The following is a 23,281-nucleotide window of genomic DNA, read 5'->3' as shown; positions in this document are numbered from 1 at the left end:
TTTTCCCCATAGGCAGCCATGTCTACTTAAGCAAATTATTTTGCTACTCCACACAGGGAAAACAATGTGCAGTATGTGTTCACCTAATCTCCCGGCACCATTGAACACAGAGTGCAATGGGAGTTCGTGTGTGTGTGTGTGTGTGTGTGTGTGTGTGTGTGTGTGTGTGTGAACTTTAGGGAGTTCTTACTATTTATTGCCCTTATGCCAAACTAGAGAATCAATGTATTTCTAGGTCATTTATTTCATTTTTAAGTTCTAAAACTGGAAGAATTTTTCCCAGATATATTTGCATTTCTGTCTTAGTCCTTCGATAAACATTAAACTTGCACACAATGAATAAACGTTTCCCTTTAAAAGTTAATGTTTAACTTACTATGCGTCTTAATTGCAGTTCACCTCTGTGCCCAGCGAAACACATGAAACTCCTGCAGAGCAGCATGTGAGGGAGCTGCTGACACGATGTCTGACAAGTGGGCTTTGGTGATTCTGCTGCTGCAGCTCTGCAGCACTGACTGTGGATTCTGTGGGAAGGTTCTGGTGTGGCCCTGTGACATGAGCCACTGGCTCAATCTAAAGATTATTCTGGAGGAACTCACAGAGAGAGGACATGAAGTGACAGTGTTGACTCCTGAACATACTCAGCTCATTGACTACAAGAAGCCTTCCCGACTGAACTTTGAGGTATTTCATTCACCATACGACAAAGAACTAATTGAGATTGTAAATGATAAATTTATGGACCTAGTTCTTAATGTCTTACCACTCTGGCAATCAGTGATTAAAATGAACAAATTCTTTATTGAAATAACTCAGCTTTTAAAATCCATGTGTGAGAGTACAGTCTACAATCAGACACTCATGAAGAAGCTCCAGGAAACCAAGTATGATGTAATGATTATAGACCCTGTGATGCCCTGTGGAGAGCTGGTGGCTGAATTGCTTGCAGTCCCTTTTGTGATCACATTAAGAGCCTCTTTCGCAGGCATAAAGGAGAAACACTGTGGGAAACTTCCAGCCCCACTTTCCTATGTACCTGTTCAAATGGCGGGCCTAACAAACCGAATGACCTTTCTGGAAAGAGTAAAGAATACAATGCTTTCCATTTTCTTTTACTTCTGGGACAGGTATTGTGACATTCATTTTTGGGACCAGCTTTATACTGAGGCATTAGGTAAGAGACTCTACTTTGCATTTGTAGCTTGTCATCAAAAGAAATTTGAGAAGATTTAAGTGAAATCTATGTAATGAAAGGAGTACATTTTAAAATATCTGTCTTCCATTTAAACTCTGTAAGTGACAGCAATGTACCGGTTATCAAAAACTAAGTGTAAATGGAGAAAAGAAATATCTTGAGATGGTTACTCTTTGTTTACAGTCATTAAACTATTTCTCATAAGATAGCTTGATAACTGTTAGGTTCATTCCAAAACAATATAGAACACAAAGAAGATGTTAATCCTCTGGAAGATGGATTCTATGTCATATCTGGATATTACATATAAGTTTACTACACTGAGTTTCCATATTAGAGGATTCATAGCTAGTTTTGGTAAAGAGAAAATAATGTTTCTTCTAACAGTAAGATAACCTACTTGTCTGATATCAATAACACACTGAACTATGACCGTTATTAGTAAAGATTATATTTAATCCTTCTGAATTTGCTTCAACAGTTTTTGGTAATTAGTGATGATTATACTCAATCTTATACCATTTTTTAATGGAACGGGATGCCCCCCATTCTTATCCCTCTCATAAACTTCAGAAAACCCTATTTGGACTGTTACACCATGGCTCGTCATAGAAATATTACTAGGATGCTTTATACTTCTTGGGGGAGTGCTATGCAAAAATCTGAAAAAGGAATTAAAAATCTGAAAAAGACGTGTCTTCAGCAGTAACAGAGAGTTGATTTTTTATTTTTACTTCACTGATATACACTTATTCTGCTTATTTTTTAATCCTTTGCCTTCTCTGCATAAAAAAGCTTTGTTTTGCAATTTCATACTCTCGGCTGTGATCTGAGTCAGTCAATTCAGACAGGTTTCCACTTCAACTACCTTTGAGAAGTACAGATATGAACTAACAAACAAAAGATTATATCTAAAACTAAATGTATTACATAATTTACTTCACTGAATATCTAATGTTTCACAGAACTAATGTTCAAAGAAACCTACGTCAAAATTCGTTTGATTTATTTGATCCCCCTTACCCTCATCTCCCACCCCCCACCCCCCTTACCCTCTGGTAACCACTAAACTATTGTCTGTGTCTATGAGTTTCTGTTTCTCATTTGTTTGTCTTGTTCTTTTGTTGTTTTTGGTTTATATACCACATATCAGTGAAATCACATGGTTCTCTGCTTTTTCTGTCTGACTTATTTCACTCAGCATTATACTCTCAATGGAAGGAGAATTGACTCGGTGGTGAACACACAATGGGATTTATAGATGATGTAATACAGAATTGTACACCTGAAATCTATGTAATTTTACTAACAATTGTCACCCCAATAAATTTTTTTAAAAAAATCGTTTGATTTAGACATGATTTGAACTTAAATGCATTGATTTTCTACAATTATTAACTAATTAATTAGTTAATTGAGTTAATATTCCTTATGCAATGCCTGGGTGCAGACTACATGCTAGGCTTTATAGATTTAGGTAAAAGGTACAAAGATCTTGGCTTCAGGCTACTCTTGGAGGTAACTGAGAACTATCATAGGTCACTGCCACATTTTGGTACAATAGGATTACAAGTAAAGACCTGAAAAGACTCCAGCTGAGAACAAGAAGACGGAAGCATTATCAAAGGAGAAAGGGAAAAGAAGAGCATCTTCTATTAAGCAAAACATGTACTTGCCATGCATTCATGCAACCCTTAAGAAGTCTTCAACATTAAAAACAATCCCACTTGACTCACCGGATACCTTAATATAATAGAGCCATTTGATAATAACACCTATTTGGTAGTTAAAATTTAATAAGCAATTAATTATATATATTTTTAGTATTATCCATTCTCATTATGACTTAATTTTATATAAATAATACAACTAAAGGAAAGGGGGTATTTGTCAATTTTATCTCACTGTTTTATGTCCATACTTCCTCATGTGGAACATTTCAAATTATGAAATTATTTACACACTATTATATACTTAAATTCACCTACATTTTCCATGTTTATATCTCCTAATACTCATTATTGTGAAGCATGGCTTTAAATGCAGGATTTACCTAATTGCTTTAAGCGCTGTCTTTCTAAAATGAAACCTAACATCATATAAAGTAAATTACCTAAAGAGAAAAATGATTCAGAGAAATATGGGAATGAATAATAAAAATATCATCTAGAGGCTTGTAATCAAGGCAGAATTGAGTCCCAAGAAAGCAGACATCTAGAACGCAAAAACACATTAATTCGAAGCTAAGAGGTGGAGGTCTAATCTTATCTCTAGCAATTTCAAACAGAGTGTCCTGGACCAAAGTTTCTTTATTATCAAACTATAGCATTTGGACTGTATGACTTTGGAGATAATTTCAAACATTAAAAAGTAATGACTCTAAAATGAGGCTTTCCTCCCCTGGGTGTATATCACCGACAACTTTGATTAGAATCCTAATGTGAAAAGGATTCTCATCTCAGTTTTTTCCCTTTCTCTGTTACAAAACATATATATTTTTGTAAATCGAAAAGACCGACTTGGTTATTTGTAATTAGTCATTCTTCTGCATAAAATTTCTGAGATTAACCTTAAATGTGTCCTTTTCAAAACACACCATTTAAGATACTAGTACAGTAAGTGTGTGATAATTGCAGTATGTACTCGTGTACTCATTCCTAAAAAGAGGGTCATCACGAGTATGAATTACTCAGGGAGTTCTTACTAATAAAATAGTGGCCCATGAATTGAAGTGACAAGAGATTACACAGAAGGATAAGGTGGACTGATATTGATAGATCCTATAATATGAGTAATCCTGAGATTACAACATGCTGGGGGTCACGGACATATTCCTGAGTGGGAGACTAGAAACCAGAGAGGTGTTATGGTACAGATATTGCAGAGCCAATCTATCATTTGTCATTCATTGGAGAGAAACATTAGTAATAAATTCATTTGTAGTTTGAAGATGTGCTTAAATGGTTGTTTTATGTTGTAAAAATAAGTACATATAATTATGTTTTCATTTCTCTCTCTCTCTCTCTCTCTCTCTCTCTCTCTTTCTCTCTCTTCATCTTTTCTACTTTTACTCTTTTTCTTTTTAGTTGTATTAATGCCCCTTTTCATTTCATATCTAGTTGCCATACTATTTAGAACAGTTAAACTTCTTTTTCCCTTGATAGCTTATCATTAAATTAGTGGTAAGATCTTCCCATTGAACTTACAGGCTTTTATTTTTTTCACCCAAGTGTTTTTTGCTTTTCTCTAGGAAGACGCACTACATTATGTGAGACTCTGGGGAAAGCTGAAATTTGGCTAATTCGAACATATTGGGATTTTGAATTTCCTCGTCCATACCTACCTAATTTTGAATTTGTTGGAGGACTGCACTGCAAACCTGCAAAACCTTTACCTAAGGTAGGAATATTACATTGAAGGACTTTATGTACCTTATGATATGGTACTTGAATTTTCTTTAAAGATTATTGTCTTAATACAGACACATTGTACTGAACATCTCTGATAGGCCACTCCATTTCCATTTTCCATATCAGAGGGGCTCTTGTGAGTTATAGACCTATGTCTTTCAGGAATCCTGTTGAGAAATTAGGCTGAAAATGGTACGATTAAAGTGCATCTTAAAATACCATTGATAGGAGTGACAGAAAACTAGAGCCATGAAGATCTCTAAGACTGCTATAGTCTTCCTCACACACATGATGGAGTTATTAACAGGAGCATCCATCATGACGGTAGAGAGCTAAACATGGGACACTTTGGGGTAAGCTCCACACTATTTAGTGGGTGAGAGAAGGTAAAAGTTAAGGCAGGAGAAGAAAATAAGAAAGACTCCTGTATTCCCCTTTGTAGGTTTAGTTGATAGTGATGGCTTCTACTGAAATAGGAATCATGTGGAACTAAACTTTGTTTTAGATTAATGAAATGCATTATATTTTGTGACTATTCACTTAAAGGAGCAAGTAGGATTTTCAGGTAGAATTTTCTAGAAACCATTTGGGTAATACAAGGTTTCAATCTCAGCACACAGCAAAGGAAAGATTGGGGGTTATCAGCAAAGAGTTCATGAAAATGAGAGACCCAAACATTGATTCTTCACCAAACTAATGATTTATTTTGGAATTTAAAAAGATGTATATATTATATCCCTAAGGCTTCAAAGAAAAATGTTAAGTGCCAGAGATGTTGGAAGGAAACAGTATTGAGAAACAAAAGCGGGTAATGCATAATCATTATAAGGATACTATATTTAACTCACTATCAATAGGGATTGAGGAGAAAACTCTCATTTGCTCATATTGTGAGAAAATTAACAAAATCCCTTTGAGAAGTTTGCAGGGTAAATGGTGTTCTGGGGCTAAATCCTGATTTCTTGTATGGTAAGATGCATACTGTTGAATGACATTTCATTTCAGGATTATTAAGATGCATTCTCTTAGCAATTGAGCAATAGCTACAATCCAAGCTCTATTAAGTTTTGGTATAATGAACCAATGTCTAACTAGAGACATTTTAAAAAGAGGTAACAATTTCTGTGGCTCTCTAGATTAACTCCCATGCCAAACTATGGTTTTTCCTGACATTCCCATTTTTAGACACACACACACACACACACACACACACACACACACACAGTAATGAGCCACATAATTTCACAAAATCATCTCAAATAAAATGATGAAAAGGGGCAAAATTTATCTTTCTAAATTCAACTTTCCTACTGATAAGACGTTCGCATGGTAACAATATTAATCTTGGCTATGGTTGCTATGTAAAAATTATTCCAGTCACTTGATACACAGATCAAAAAGCAATGAGCGAGACTGCCATCAGCATCATGGCAGAGTATAAAAGGCCCTTTATAGCTTCCTTTATACTTATAACAAATTGGACAACTGTAATTTAGCAAACAATTCTCTGCTAAACACATAAACACATCTCAGAGTTGCATTCATCAGTACATCTGAAGGTGGGGGCATTGGAACAAGCCGGGTAGGTGGAATAGGAGTAAGAACAGAGATGGTGGCTGCAGATGCAGCTCAGAGCAAGCCGCAACCTGTACTTGTGGATCAGTTGGGTTATAGCTCTCACACTGCAACCCAGAGGGCCGTAGAGGGAAAAGAAACATACCTGCCTCAAAAGGCAGCTCCCATTAATGCAGACCTGTTGATGGTGGGGGAGATATGTGTCCAACTTGCAGCAATTTTGCTGGCAGACAAGCATAGCCAACCATAGCCTTTATGGGAAGAAAGGCAAAACCTGGTCTTATGATGGCCATTACTAACAACAAGCAAATTGGAAAATTATGAACCTGCCTCCCCATGCTCACACCATTATAGCAGAACCGGGTAGAGGTGGAAACCAGTGGAGGCAGCAGAGACACGTCTTGATAATACAGGGTCCCTGGTGGCTACTGGTTACAAGGGGCAACACCTGGATCTCACAGGCATGAAGCCTCAATGCCAGCAATATCCCACCACAGGAGTGGCGCTCTATGATTGAGGTGACCCAGACACAAAAGGGACGCCACCACCCCAGGAAATGCAGGCATATTCTATGACAGAGGCGAGACCACCCCACTGAGATCCTAAGTGTAAGTAAGAAAAAACAAAACTCGGGCTATAGCACCATCTCTTAAAAAACAAAAGAAAGACTTTTCCTTGTCCACCTGCTGAATTGTTAAGAGCAAAGCAGTTCTAAAAAAGAAAACAGTTCACTTTTTCAAATGCACAGGCAGAGACACAATCCATCAAGTACCATGAATAGCCAAGGTAAAAAGGTAGCACAAAAAGAAATTGAAATCTCCAAAGACCAAACTCAAAGACATGGAAGACTATGACTTCTATGACAGAGAATTCAAATAGCTGTTATAAAAAACGTAAATGAGCTATAACAAATCTCAGAAAGGCAGTTCAGTGAACTCAGGAATCAAATTAATGAACAAAAGGAGTACTTCACCAAAGAAACTGAAGCTATAAAAAAGGACCCAACCAAAATTGTGGAGCTGAAGAACTCAATAAATGAGACGAGGAATGCATTGTAGAGTATTAGAAAAACAGCAGAGCACATGGGAGAGAGAATTAGAGACCTCGAAGATAGAAACCCAGAAATGACAGAGGAGTAAGTAGAGAGAGAATCAAGTGTTCTTTAAAAAATGAAAGAACTCTGTGAGAACAATCTGACTCCATTATAAAGAGCAACGTGAGAATAATGCATATTCCAGAGGAAGAGAGGGAGAAGGGAACAGAGAGTCTAGTCAAGGAAATAATTGATGAAAACCTCCCAAACATATGGGAAGAGTTAGACATTTGTACACACGACACTAACTGAACACCTAACGATCTCGACCCAAAAAGGACTTCACCAAGAAACATTATATTTAAACTGTCAAAAAATAAAGACAAAAACATGAATTCTCCAGGCAAACAGGGAGGAAAAATATTAATCTACAAAAGAAACCCAAATGGATTATCATCAGATTTTTTAACAGAAAACCTTCAAGACTGGAGAGGGTATATTCAAAGAAAGGAAACATTCAAAATACTGAAAGAGAGGAACCATGAGTCAAAAATAGTATATTCATTAAAGTTATCCTTTAGAGATGAAGGAAAAAGAAAGGCTTTCCCAGATAAACAAAAGTTAAGAGAATTTACCACCCTAAGCCCCCAGTGAAAGATATATAGAAAGTATCCATTCTACCAGAAACAAAAAGACAAAAGCAGACAAAACTGAGTAAGATGAGGAGCAACACAGACAGAAGTGCAACTTTACTTGAGAATAAAATATTAAACAATTATAACATAAAGGTCAAAGGGGTAAAAGCATTAAAAATAACTATACTGTAATGTGGTAATGAACACACAACATTAAAGGTGATAATCTGTGACAAACAAAAATATGAAAAAGGGGGAGGAAAAGGACTGAACATGTAGAAGTGAGTGAAGATAAGTGCAAGGAAAATGTATTATTTCAGTATATGAGACATTTTAAACAAACATAATAATGTCCACAAAAGAAAACTCCAGAGCTGAGATACAAATCATAATAAAAATAGGAAACAGAAGGTAAAATAGTAAACTATCAAATCAAATAACAGAGAGAAATGCAAGAGAAACGAAACAAAACAATGGAGATACAGAACAACTAGAAAACAATAGATACTTTTGCACAGTGAAAGAAACCATCAACAAAAGGACAACCTATTGAATGAAAGAAGATATGTGCAAATGATTTATCCAACATAGGGTTAATATCCAAAATATAAGGAACTCAAACAACACCAAAACACACACACAAACAAACTAACTAACTAAAACGATCCAATTGGAAAATGGGTAGAGGACCTGAATAGACATTTATCCAAAGGCAACATACACATGGTCAATAATACATACGAAAAAATGCTTCACACTCCCAATAACCAAGAAAATGCACATTAAACAACAATGAGCTATCACCTCACATCTGTCAGGATGTCTATCATCAAATCAACAAATAATAAGTGCTGATGTGCTGTGGAGAAACGGGAACTTTCATATACTGTGGAAGGGATTGTAAATTAGTGCAGCCACCACAGAAAACAGTATGGAGAGGCCTCAACGAATTAAAATAGAGCTGTCATATGATCCTGCAATTCTACTTCTGGGTATTTATCTGAAGAAAACAGAAATTCTGATTTTAAAAGACCTATGCAGAGTTCTGGTCAAGATAACTAAGTATGTAACTGCTGTGCTTGCCTCCTCTTCATGACCACATCAAAATTGCAACTAAACTACATGACAACTGTCATTGAGAATTACCTTAGCTCTAGCTAAACCGAAGTCCTATGAGTAAGGACATACAGAAGAAGCCACATTGAGACTGGTAATAAGGGCAGAGATGTGAACCAAGCTAGTCGAACTCCCACGTGTGGCATTTGAAAATATGAAGTGATAGCTTAGCTACAGATGTCCTCCTTGAGGAGCAAGGATCCCAGTCCGACACCAGGATCCCGAGCTTAGGGTCCAGTGACAGGAAGAGAAATCCCCACAGCTTCTGCCTGTGAAAACCAGCAGAGATTGTGGCTGGTTGAGACGGAGAGTGGTTGGAGTCCTAGGAGCTCCTCTTAAAGGGCCCACACCTGGACTTAGTCATTGGTGGATTGCTCCGTTGCTCTGAGGCAACAGCTTTAAAAGTGCCAGAAACATATGGGGAGGAAATGAATTGTCTGGCTTTAGGTAAGAGCTGGAGAGGCAGCTTTCTCCCAGGTAGAAGTGGTGGCAGAAGCCATTGTTACTTTGTTGAACCATTCCCCCACTCAGAGTACAGGAGCAGTTGGCTTCCATGTCTGAGTTTCCATCAACCTGGCTAATATCATTACCATGCACTGGTGATTCCCTAAGTACTCCACTGCCACCCAACACGTTGACCTACCCAAGCTGCTTCCAGTGGCTTTTCCATACAGATGGCCTTGTTTGGTTAATAATGTTGACTTTCCTAAAATTTCTCAAAGGTTCACAAACCTCAAATAAGTATCATGTAGCCTCAGTGTGCCCTGTACCTCTCGCTAAGCAGAACAGATCCATAAATATACAGAACAAGTTCATGGTTGACAAAGCAGAAGAGGGTAAAGGATGGGAATAAAATTATTAAATATTTTTAAAAGCTATAAAGGTCTAAATGGTTTACAACTGCAATGCATATAAATTCAGTACTTAGTTTAAAATATGACACTACAGGTGTATATTTATGTCTCAATAATTTATGGGTTGACAGAGTTGACTTAAACACAGATTTATATGACGTATATTAATTTTATGATTCAAGGAATTAAAATACTATTTTTAACAATTCCTAGCAGTACATGTTTCTAAAATGAAACACATACACATACACACATAGATACACTTAGTAGGTTAATTCAAACAGGAACTTCAAACTTGTGTTTTCTAAAAGAGCTGATCTAATAGTAAATTATTCTTCACAACAAATGTCTACCAAACTCAAATTTCATTGATTTCAAACGTATGAATTCTCCATCTTCTGGCTTAAGTCAAGCCTCTTGAAAATTCTTCAACAGGAGACAGAAAGACTTCTCCCATAGCTCTCTGGAAATAAAGTGTTCCCATTAGCCATGGCTCACAAAGAAAATAAAAAGAAAACAAAAATAAAACGGCTGTAGTAGGTGCTAACATATCAATAATCACCATAAATGTAAATGGAACTCACCTATCAAAAGGCAAGCATAGTGAGATGAATTAAAAAACAAGATCCAACCATTTGTTGCCTTCAGGAGACCTATCTCAGCTCCAAAGACAAACATAGGCTCAAAGTAAAGGGGTGGAAGATGATATTCCAAGCAAGTGGCATCCAGAGAAAATCAGATATATCTTTACTTCTACCACACAAAATAGATTTCAAGATGAAAAATTAACAAGAAACAAAGATGGACATTTTATAATGATAAAGGGGGCTATTAATCCAAAGACATAACATTTATCCATATATATGTACCAAACTTGAGAGTATCTAAATATAATAAAGCAATTACTACAAGACCTAGAGGGAGAAACCAACAAAAATACTATTATAGTAGGGGACTTGAATATGCCAGTTAAAGCAATGGATAGATCATCAAGACAGAAATTCAATAAGAAAATATTAGTCTTAAATGAAACATTAGATCAAATGGACTTAATTAATATTAATAGAACTTACATCCCAAAATGACAGATACACATCCTTTTCAAGTGTACCTGAAAAACTCTCAACCATAGACCATATGTTGAAACAGAAAACTAGTGTTAATGAACTAAAGAAGACTGAAATGATACCAAGCATATTTTTTACCACAACGGTATGAAACTGGAAGTCAACTTCAAAAAGAAAGCTGGAAAACCCACAAATATGTGAAAATTAAAAAACATGCTACTTAACAACTACTAGGTCAAAGAAGACATTGAAAAAAGGATCAAAAGATACATAGAAATAACAGAAATGAAATGCGATATACCAAAGTTTGGGGAAGTAGCAGCAGTACTAAGAGAAAAGCTTATACCAATACAGGTCTACCTCAAGAAAGAAGAAAAGGATCAAATAAAAAATCTAACATTATACCTTAAAGTATGATAAAAAGAAGAACAAATGAAATCCAAAGTCAGTAGGAGGATGAAAATAATAAAAATCAGAGTGGAAATAAATGAAATAGAAGTTTGCTTCTATAACCATTTTATTAAGTGTTTTAATCATAAACAGATGTTGCTTCTTGTCAAATGCTTTTTTGCATATATCCTGTACTTTATGTGGTATAAAATAAATTTCACTTACACTTCTAACATGAAGATTCAAGGGGATTGCCAGAGGCATGGTTAGACTGTTGTTATCTTTTGACACCTAGAGCCACTTAGCCTCTTTAGGAGGAAGTATGTGTTTAAAACTTGTCTTTAATATGTAATCATTGATTAGTGAATTGCCATGGAACCAAACCATTATACAAAGGATTAGATGATAAAAATACAATACTTTTCATGATTGATGGGCAATGTGACTCACCAGGTTTAATTTTATGAAAGTGATTAATGATGTTAGACACATGGCAGTGTGAGGGGTCCACCTTGATCTCTCCCCTTGAAGTTACAACAAGTTGAACAGCCATAATTCAACAAAGGATTCCCTGCCCAAAACAGAAACACATCTGCGATATCTGTACATTGAGACATCTGAAAGTGGTCAAAACAGGGTGAACAAGGCAGGAGGGAAGGGAAAAGAACAGAGAGAGGTGTGTGGATGCAGCCCAGAGCTCACTGCCATGGACACAGCTCAGAGATCACTGGAGGTCCTGGGTGAAAGGAGGATGCAGTCTACAGATGCACTCTCTTTGGTCCCCAATGTTCCTGCCCAAGTGGTCAGCATATAATATCGCTGAACCCAGCTATGGGAGCAGAGATCTCGGGAAAGAGGCCAAATACAGAAGTGTGACAGCTGTGATGTAATGGCCCTCACTGGCAATCAGGAAACAGCCATGAGCCTGGTTGCCTCCACCCTCCCTACCAGAGTTTGCCTTCCTACACCCTCCCAGAGCTAGCAGCAGGCCCCAGAAGTACATGTAGCAGTTAGTGTAGGATTAAAGAACAGAACATCTACAGCCCTGAGAACTGGAGAGTTTCTCAGTGGCAGACACACAATGCAGCTAATCGCAGTGACAAGGGTAGAGATATCGAAGTGAGGCAGTGTCACCATTACTATGTAAAAGTGTCACCATTACTCTGATGAGAACAAAGCCACACCCATCCGCAGGCACTCCTAGTACACCCTGACCCCACCTTTCACTGTTGATCCCAGTGGGGGCACCTACGACTACTCAGGCTGTACAGCTCTACATCTGGCGGCAGGGGCTGTACAGCTCTACATCTGGCGGCAGCACTGGGATTTCAGGTTTCAAAACACCATTGCCCACCACATTCTCCCAAGGTGGTGGTGCCGGGGATTGACGTGGTCTGATCAGAGATGAGATTCCCAGCTCCTCAGAAAATCTACATACAAGAAGCCAGAACAGGGTAAGAGAAAAAAAATGTTCCACCACCATATAGTGGGAAACAAAAGAAAACTCTCATATCAATCTGCTACAGATCTCATTCCCATAAATGCAGAGGAGAAATAAACCATAAGATACCATAAACAACAAGGTAACAAGGCAGCTCAGAAAGAAAATAAAAAATCTCCAGAAAATAAAGTTAAAGAAATGGAAATGTGTGACTTAAATGACAGAGAATTCAAGACTTCAGTTCTGAAAAAAACCTCAACAACATGCAAGAAAACTCAGATAGGCATTTTAATGGGTCAGAAATAAAATGAAAAAACAAAGTATCAAAGAATTTGACATTTTTAAAAGGAACCAAATAGAAATTCTAGAGCTGAAGAACTCAATAAAAGAGATGAAGAATGAAATATCAAGCTTAGGAAATAGAGCTGATCAGATGGAGGAAGGAATTAGTGATATTGAAGATAGAAATCTAGAAATGATGCAGATGGAAGAAAAGAGAGACTTGAGCATTAATAAAAGAATGAAAAAAATTTACAAGAACTATCTGACTCCATCAGAAAGAGAAATATAGGAAATATGGGTATACCTGAAGGAGAAGAGAAAGAGAAGGGCACAGAGAGCCAATTCAAACAAATAGTAAATGAGAATATCCCAACCCTATGGAAAGAACTAGATCCTCAAATCCAAGAAGCAAACAGAGCATCTAATTATCTCCATCCTAAAAGGCCTTGTCCAAACCACATTATGTTGAAACTGTCAAAAATTAATGACAAAGAATTCTCAAGGCAGCCAGGGAAAAGTAGACAGTAACCTACAAAGGAAAGCACATTAATCATCAGATTTTTCAGCAGAAATTCTGCAAGCTAGGAGGAAGTGGAATCAAATATCCCAACTATTGAAAAACAGAAATTACCACCCAAGAGTATAATAATAATATATCCAACAAAGTTATCCTTTAGATATTAAGGAATAATAAAGATCTTTCCACATGTACAGAAGCTCAGTGAATTTTCCTCCATGAGGCCTGCATTACTGGAGGGGGGTTATTCTACATGAAACAAAGACAAAAGGATACAAAATTATGAGTAAGATGCCTAACAGACCGACAGAAGCAGGGAATGGCAGCCCTTATTCAGAATTGGGCACTATACACTTAAATATAACATAAAGATTCAGCACATAAAACAATGAAAAAGAAAAAGAGAAGACAATTTCCTAATGGAACTCAGAAATGAACTCACAGCATAAGTATATACTTTGTGACAACAAAAACATAAAAGAGGAGGGGGTAAAGGTTTGATTTTAAAGGAGGAATGGAGAGCAAATGCATACTGAAGAAAATGAAGTAGTGCATGTATGAAACTTTCTTTTACATAAACTTAAAGGTAACCACTCAGAAAAATCCAAAACTGAGACACACTTCAAAAAAAAAAAAGGAAACAGAGGAAAAAAAATCATAGAATATACCAAACTGAAATAACAGACAGGGATACAAAGGCAAAGAAACAATGGAGACATCAAGCTACTAGAAAACAAAAGATGAAGTGGTCATAAGAATTCCTTATATGTCAGTAATCACTCTAAGTGTAAATGGACTGAACTCACAAATACAAAGGCACATAGTCGCAGATTGGATCAAAAAACAAAACCCAACCGTATAGGGCCTTCAAGAAACACATCTCAGCTGCAAGGATAAATAAAAGACTCAAAGTGGAAGTGGGGGAATTGAGACTCCAAACAAATGGCATCTAGAGAAGAGCGTGTATAGCTATACTTATATTTGATTATATGAACTTGAAAATAAAGAAGATAAGAGACAAAGATGGACATCTCATAGTGATAAAGAGGACAATACATCAAGAAGACATAACATTTATCAATATGTATGCTCCCAATCAGACAGCATCAAAATATATAAAGCAACTACTAATAGACCTAAAGGGAGAAACTAACAGAAACACCATTAATTTGGGTAACCAAACACTACATTGACTGCTATGGATAGATCATACTAACAGAAAATCAGTAAGGAAAAATCAGCTTTAAATGATACATTAGACAAAATGGACATAATTGACATTTACAAAGCTTTCCATCCCAGAACACCAAACTATACATTCTTTTCTAGTGTACATGGAACATTCTCAATGATAGACCATATGTTGGGACACGAAACTAGCCTCAATAAATGTAAGAAGATTAAAATCATACAAAGCATATTCTCCAACCACAATGCTTTGAAATTAGAGATGAACTGCAAAAAGAAAGCAAGAAAAACCACAAATACATGGAAATTAAACAATATGCTCCTAAAGACTAATGGGTCAAGGAGGAAATAAAAGAAGAGGTCAAAAGATACATAGAAACAAATGAGAATGAAAATACAACAACATATCAAAATTATTGGGATGCAGTAAAAGCAGTTGTAAGAGGGAACTTTATATCATTACAGGCCTAGTTCAAGAAATAAGAAAAATCCCAAATAATCAACATTTCATCATAAGGAACTAGAAAAAGAGAAAGAAATACAACCCAAAGTCAGCAGAAGGAAGGAAATAATAAAACTTAAAGCAGAATTAAATGAAATAGAGACCAAAAAGACAATAGAAAAAATTGATGCAACAAAGAGCTGGTTCTTTGAAAAGATTAATGAAACTGACAACCCCTGGCTAAACTCACTAAGGAAAAAAAAGACAAACGATATCTGAAATGAAAGAGGAGAAGTTATGACAGGTACCATAGAGACACAAAGGATCATGCAAGAATACTATGAATGTATGCCACTGAATTTAATAACCTAGAAGAAATGGACACATTCTTAGAAATACATAACCTTCCTAGACTGAATCATGAAGAACTGGAAAATCTAAATGGACTGATCAACAGTGAGAAATTGATACAATCATACAAAACCTCTCCAAAAGCAAAACTCCATTATTAGATGGATTCACTAGAGAATTTCATCAAAAATACAAAGATGATTTAATACCTATACTCCTAAAAGTCTTCTGAGAAATGGAAGAAGAAGCTATATTTCTTAATATTTTATGAAGCCAAAATTACTCTGATAACAGGTAAAGATAACACATACAGAAAAACTATAGACCAATATCTCTGAGGACTACAGATGCAAAATAAGCTAAATACTAGCAAATCACATACAACAATGCATTGAAAAGATTATACATCATAATGAAGTGGGGTTCCTTCCAGGGAGCAAGAATTATTCAACTTATGCAAATTAATCAATGATAACCAAAGATAAAAACAGTCTAACGTCTCTGGCAATCCCCTTGCATCTTCATGTTAGACATGTAAATGAACTTTATTTTATTCCCTGTGATGCTGTACCTTTGTAAACCAGGAATGTTTTCTCTCCAGGAAATAGAAGAATTTGTCCAGAACTCAGGTGAAGATGGTATTGTGGTATTTTCTCTGGGTGCAACTATCCAAAATCTCCCAGAAGAGAAGGCCAATCTTATTGCTACAGCCCTAGCCCAGATTCCACAGAAGGTTAGTACAATCTTTGGTCCTTCTCGGCAGCTATTTACCAAATGGAGAGAGAATGGGGCTAATGGTGTCTTTCCAGGTGAAACTAGACACTCATTTTACAGTTATTATATCAGGTAACAATATAAAGTAAAAATTTTTTGATCTACACAATAGTGAATTTTAGCACATTTGAGCCTTGACTTCTGAGTGTTGTTATTATGGAAACACATCTCTTTGGAATCATTTGTTTTTAATAAAATAAATTGAAAAATTAAATCCATTGCTCATTTTCTAGTATTTGAAATCTTAAAGCCTCTTCCAACTAGAGCCAAAATAGTTTTGAAGCGTAATCACTCTAAGGACCAGGAGAAAGGAGAACTGAAATTACAAAGATAAAGATGAAACATGCTCAAGAATATCCTCCACATCTTTGGTTGTATTAGGACTTGATCCATTATAGCTGAGTATCAAAGTAGAAGCCTAGATTATTTTAGTCTTAGTCTTTTTAATTAGAGTTTTCTAGAATTAAAAGGCCATAGAAATTTTAATCTTCTAGTCTATCAATTTGTATGTTATACTTATGACATTCAATTATTGTTTTATGTTATCAACATGAATCTGGATTTCCACTCTTTATATATTTCTATTTGTTAAATATTTAAGAGTCCCTTTATTTTTATATTTGGTTAAATTCCATGAAACCATATAAAATTCCATATATGGTAAATATGCTAATTACAGAAACAAAAGAAACAGGGTACTTCATTGGAAAATGGAATATAAGCAAATGTACTGCTTCATTCTTACTTTAAAAGAAAGAAGTTGTGTGGGGGAAAAAAAGAAAGTAGAAAGAATAGGATTGAAGGAAAACCAATGACCCAAATAAACAAGTAGAAAAAATCTAAAGGAAGAGTATGTGTTAAAACACGAAGTTGAAGATAAAGCTATGACAGTCTTGGACATAAATTTATGTAGAAGTAATGTGGTCATAAAAATTTTAACTTCCACATTCTAATTGAATAGGGCAGTACTGTTTAATTTTCTACTTCTTCACTTATGATCTCATTCCCAGAACCTTTTAATTAATAATAGACAAAATAATAGCATAGTTAATAGGCAACTACCACAAGTGCTTTAAAAATGATGGTTGTACTCTGGGTGATGAACACACAATGGGATTTATAGATGAGGTAATACAGAATTGTACACCTGAAATCTATGTAATTTTACTAACAATTGTCACCCCAGTAAATTTAATTAAAAAAAAGATAATTGTAAACAGTCCCACTACTTATTTCAGTGTCTACGAGGTATATCTATATACTACCTTTTCCACCATGACCTAGAGTAGGGTAGATGAATGATTTACAAGTAATTCTACAACCTGAAAATGTTATTATCCTGTGGTTTTACTTGTGAAATATATGCATTGTGTTCCACAGGTTTTATGGAGATACACAGGAAAGAAACCGGCCACATTAGGAGCCAATACTCGGCTCTATGACTGGATACCCCAGAATGATCTTCTTGGTAAGACTACAGGAAAAACGCTGTGTAGAAGTTCATGAAGAAGTTGATTAATTCTTAATTAACAGTTGATTAATTAACAGTCAATGTAATATAACTAATATCAACAAATATTTAACAATTGTAAATATTTCTCATTTTACCTTAAGTTTTAAAAGATATAATTAAATAGTTGACCATTACATTTATAGATTCATACTTGCTATGATTCAGATAAGAATTTCAGGCAAAATAGTGGGAATTAGTGTCTCCTTTTCCTGGGAGAGCAATTTTCTGTGGTGGCAGTGCCCCATGTGCTCAGCTTCAGTAGAAAATACTGCCTTCTTCAGTATTTTCTTCAGAACTTATCCCACAGATCTTCCCCTTCTCTAACATTCTGTTAATGAGCTATAATGACATTTTCATCTGCTTCACATTCTATTCCCAAACTAGGTCATCCGAAAACCAAAGCTTTTCTTACTCATGGTGGAATAAATGGGATCTATGAAGCTATTTATCATGGAGTCCCTATGGTGGGAGTCCCCATATTTGGCGATCAGCACGATAACATCATTCACATGAAGGCCAAAGGAGTGGCTGTGGAGTTGAACATGAACACAATGACCAGTGCAGATTTGCTCAGCGCCTTGAGAACAGTCATTAATGATCCTTCGTAAGTACAATTGGTTTCTAAAGGATTACCACTGGTTGTGTTGGGTACCACACAAGAAAATATTAAAACCATGCTTACGAACCTAATACTAGATATTTTCCCGATCTTGAGTCATTCAGCATCTTGGTCTTCAAAATCTCCTGGGAAGTATAGTTCATACAATGTCACACATCCTTCTTGGTAAAATTAGTCTTGAATTAACAACCAGTTTATTCTGAGTTTTCCTATGACTGCATTTAACCACATTCTGTTAAGGATATATTTCTGTTTCAATCTCCCTACTATACCTATGAAAATCCTATACAATGATCAGAGTTAATATAACAACAATTTCTAGAGTAACTTTTATAACATGTATCATACAAGTAACAAAAACAAAACTTCATTAATTTTTCCTTTGTATTTGCCTTCCAGTTATAAAAGGAATGCTATGAGGTTATCAAGGATTCACCATGATCAACCTGTAAAGCCACTGGATCGAGCAGTCTTCTGGATCGAGTTTGTCATGCGCCACAAAGGAGCCAAACACCTGCGGCCAGCCATCCACGACCTCACCTGGTTTCAGTACCACTCTTTGGATGTGATTGGATTTCTATTGGCCTGTGCAGCATCTGCTATATTCTTAGTCACCAAATATTGTGTGTGTTCTTGTAGAAAATTTGGTAAAACAGGAAAGAAGAAAAAGAGGAAATAGATCCTTCCAAGTTTGGTAAAGTCCTGAGTGGACAATCCTGTTCATTTCAGCCACAAAATGTTTAATAAGAACACAGCCGCTCCGTGTTGTCTCAAAATTTTCCATTTCTCTATTTTAGCCTTAACAGAAAGCCCAGAATTCCATAAGACCATTAACTAGTGAGCATGTCCCATTCTTTCTTTTTCTAGTCCCAGCTGTTCTTCCTCTCTTTGGCTTTACCCAATTTCTATCACAGGGACATTAATAATACATAGTGTATTGTCTCAACTAAAATCCTGAAAAGCTTTCATTAGCGAACAGGGAACTTGGTAAAATCAGCAAATTGCATCAGTATTAGATTTTGTCGCATTTCCTTAACTATAAATATGTTTCCTAGACATACACAATGATAATATCAATACTGTGGTTTTTACTAAGACTCCATGCCCGTGGTTTGTGATGTTGGCAAAAATACTACAGAGACCGGGGATTGGGACGGTACTTTGTATTTAGAAATTATAACTACTTCTAAGGACAAAATGGATGCATCCTCTAGGAAGGAAGGTGACCAATGCAATCTTCTACCTTCTGGATGGCTAGAACCCTAGGGAGTGGTGTCATATGGAGAACGAAGTGGAGAAATATCGTCTATTAACAGACTGAGCATATAAACAACTGAAGTAGCCTTATGAGCCTTGGTGAGGTGAATTCAATGCTGTCCATTCATGTAGAATTTCCATCCCATTCTCCATTGCTTCTCTGTACATGAGTTTTATGATAAAATTCTGGAAGGTCTGATAAAAGACAGTGGCATACACCAGACTGCTCAGTCAGAACACCTTATTATTGAGACATTTGCCTACAACACTGGATTCCTGAAGGAAATTCCAGTGAATTATGAAGACCTTCATAATCTATGCAAATCCCCCAAAAATTTATCCACATAATTCTACTCCAGATCGTCTTGCCTTTAATCTTCCCTCTAAATCTTCCCAAGTCTTATACCAATTAATTAATCCATTAGTCACTGCTCATGAGCCTGTAGATCTGTAAAGCAGGCCAGATCTTTCAATTCTTCTCTTTATTCAATGCATAAAGAGAATTGAATCTCTTTATGATTCAATGCTTGTTTTATAGATTTTAAGATGGCAATGGCTTCATTTATATAATGTCCCAGTGAATGAAACATTTTGTTATCATTTTTTATTAACTTTCATTTTTGGTACTGTTTTTGAGGTAAAATCAATTATTTTATAATACAATATAACATCTATATTCTTTTGTCAAGTGTATATATGTCATTTTTCATATATTTAAATGTTCTTATGTTTCAATATTTTATATGTTTTCTTTTTAGTCAGACTATAACTAGAGTTTTATAAATTAACTGTATAGATATTTCTAAACACAAAATTTTCATGTACTTTGTTTATTTGGAAACCACAGTATTTCAATTTCAGTATCTTTCCATGGATTTTCTGGGTTTTTAAAATTATATTTCCCCATTTTTCTGTTATTCCCTAGAACTGATGGAGTTTTTTTTGTTTGTTTGTTTGTTTTGCTGTGCATTTCCAATTTTTTCATCTACTTACTGGAAGTTACACACTGTACTAATATTTAGGCGTGCCTCTTTTAACCAGTACATAATTGAATACTTATAACCTGACATGTTTACATCTTTTACTTGGGAATTCTATTTAGTTACATTTGCAAGGTAAACTGACATATTTTATTTTTATGATCATGTGATCAAGATATTGTACACAAGAACTCAGTAACATGGCCATACCTAAACAGCCTAGTAAAAGTTGTCTCTAGATATCCTTCTACCTAATATAACTCTGAACTGAAATATTGATAATTGCTAACAATTGAAGCAATTATCTACAGGAAGGCATTTGATATGTGCTAAGGCTAATTCCAAGAATTCTTTGAAATTAAAACAATCTCATTTGAATTACTATGTGAGCTTAAATATATGATTACATAAAAAATATGCACTTTGTACCTCTCAAAAATAAACTACCAATTATTAGTTTTATAGATTAATACATTGTCTTTATAACTCAATTGTATGTGAATAATATAACTAAAGGAAATTGTTATTAGTCACTTATAATTCACTCTTTTGATCCACAATACCTCACATGTAACATTTTAAATAAACGTCATGTAATAATTACTTTTATGAGCTTTCATTCTCTTTTATTAGATATGTTCTATATTTATTAATGTGAATAACTCCTAAATACACAATTTTCATAAACATTATATGCTCAGTCATTCTTAAAACATGACTTAAAGGTCTTGAAAATCAAAATCACCAACAGGTTTGGTAGTGAAGGCAGAATGTGAGGCACATAAAACAAGGCATATGAAGGATATAAGCACATTTTATATCCTCTGTAAGTGGGGTTCTCATTAATCACTGAAATTTCATGCTGAGTGTCCTCAGGAAAAATTTCTATGTTATCAAATTAAAAGCGTCGAACTGTATGACTTCAGACATAACTTTGAATGCTCAAATGTGATGACTCTCAAAGGAGACTTTCAACCTTGGGATGTATTTCATCACCAACTTTGATTAGAAACCTAAAGAGAAAAAGGATTCTCATCTGAATTTTTCTCTTTAGTTCAGTTGAAAAGAATGTTTTTTGTGCATACTAAATAGTTGATATTTATTTGTAAAGGCTTTATCCTAAAATTACTAATATGTGTTTGTCTTCAAACAACATCAATTAAAGGCAGCAGCACAGTAAGCATGCAGCAGTTGTTGCATATACACATGTCCCTCACATTCCAAAGAGATGGTAGTCCTCGGCGTGAAATACTAGAATTCTTGCTATGAATATAGTGGCCTTCCAAGAGACCTGACAAGACTTGGGAGGATGAGATGGAATAATATTCAAAATCCTTCAAGCATAGGAGTCAACCAGAGACTATAACAAGATAAGAACTGGGACATATCCCTGACTATAGCGGAAAATCACTGATAGGGATTCCTTGCAAATATGTTGGGACAAATTTATTATATTCAACTTAATTGGGGGATGGAAATGAGCTTTAAATTCATCAGTAGTCTGGTGCTTTAATTGTGGATTGACTTTTTTGTAGTGAAAGTACACTAACACATCTATTCTTTCACTACCTATTCTCCTTTACACCTTGCTCCATCTTCCTTTCTCTTCTTCTTCCTTTCTCTTTCTGTCTCCTTCACTTTCCTTCCTTCATTCCTTTTTCCCTTCCTACCTATCTTCCTTTCTTCCTATTAATTAGTTCCATCTATTTATTTATTCTATTTATATCTATAAGCCATAATTATTCTAGAAGACCTAAATTTATGATTATTTTTCCCTCAAATACTGCATCAGTAAGTGGTGTAATTTTCCCATTTAAGTTATATGTGAATTGGTTCCACTCAACCATTCTTTGTTTTCTTTAGGAAAAACACTACATTATGTGAGTGATGGAGAAAGTGGATATTTGACTAATCTGAATATATTGGGATATTGAAGTCCTTATCCGTACTTAGCTACTTTTTAGTTTGTTGGAAAATTGCACTGCTAATCCACCAAAATTTTACTTAAGGTACGCCTATTTCAGTGAAGTTTTTATATCCCTTATGATATGACACCTGATATTCCCTGAAAGAATACAGCCTCAATAAGAGTGACATGCTACTGGACATTTTGGTTTGCAACTCCAAGATCATTTTCCACATAACAGAAGATCTTCTAAGCAATATTAGCTCATATGGACAAATCATTGAGAATTTTAGCTGAAGCATGACATGAATGAACTGGCATCTTAAAATGCCAGTGGAATTAAAGTGTAGATAGTGGATTGTAGGCATAGAAAGTATAACCACACAGATCACTAGAGAGACTGCTTTAGTAATCCTGACAAGCACAACTGAGATCAGGAAAAAAGGGTATTTACCATTACGGTAGAGCAATAAAGATACTTTCACAGCACACTTTGAAGTCAATTCAAAGATTTGGTAAGTGAAAGGGGTTAAGTGTTCAGGGAAGAGGAGGAGTTAAGGTGGACTCCCGGATTTCTATCTAGTGTGTTTATTTGCATATTGATGGCTTACTGAAATAGGAAACAATTGGAGAGACAACTTTTTAAGATGAATGTATTGTATTCTCTTTTGGATTTGTTTACTTCAAGGAGCCAAAGCAATATTTAGGTGGAGATTTTTAGAAGTCATTTGGAAAA

General features: G+C 35.4%; 1 protein-coding gene across 1 annotated transcript; it reads left to right on the top strand.

Moving 5' to 3' along the window:
* The first annotated feature begins 415 nt into the window (after positions 1–415).
* LOC109436820 (UDP-glucuronosyltransferase 2A3-like) lies at positions 416–21,242 on the top strand. The gene is made up of 6 exons (XM_019715653.3): positions 416–1,174; positions 4,446–4,594; positions 16,098–16,229; positions 17,651–17,738; positions 18,168–18,387; positions 18,802–21,242. The coding sequence occupies exons 1-6, from the start codon at positions 463–465 to the stop codon at positions 19,079–19,081; spliced, it is 1,581 nt and encodes a 526-aa protein (XP_019571212.3). The 5' UTR covers positions 416–462; the 3' UTR covers positions 19,082–21,242.
* The last annotated feature ends 2,039 nt before the right edge of the window (positions 21,243–23,281 follow it).

This window comes from Rhinolophus sinicus, chromosome 1 (assembly GCF_057876585.1).
Source record: "Rhinolophus sinicus isolate RSI-liver-muscle chromosome 1, RSI-T2T, whole genome shotgun sequence".
NCBI lineage: Eukaryota > Metazoa > Chordata > Mammalia > Chiroptera > Rhinolophidae > Rhinolophus > Rhinolophus sinicus.
Note: the sequence above shows the minus strand (reverse complement) of the source record. Positions and strands in the feature narration are given on the sequence as shown.

What these genes read in the sequence shown, in the direction of transcription:
- LOC109436820 (XM_019715653.3), top strand. Translation starts at nt 463, where the DNA reads ATGTCTGACAAGTGGGCTTTGGTGATTCTGCTGCTGCAGCTCTGCAGC. An exon ending in GCTTTATACTGAGGCATTAG is followed by an intron (nt 1,175 to 4,445) that starts GTAAGAGACTCT and finishes GCTTTTCTCTAG; the next exon opens with GAAGACGCACTACATTATGT. An exon ending in ACAGTCATTAATGATCCTTC is followed by an intron (nt 18,388 to 18,801) that starts GTAAGTACAATT and finishes TTTGCCTTCCAG; the next exon opens with TTATAAAAGGAATGCTATGA.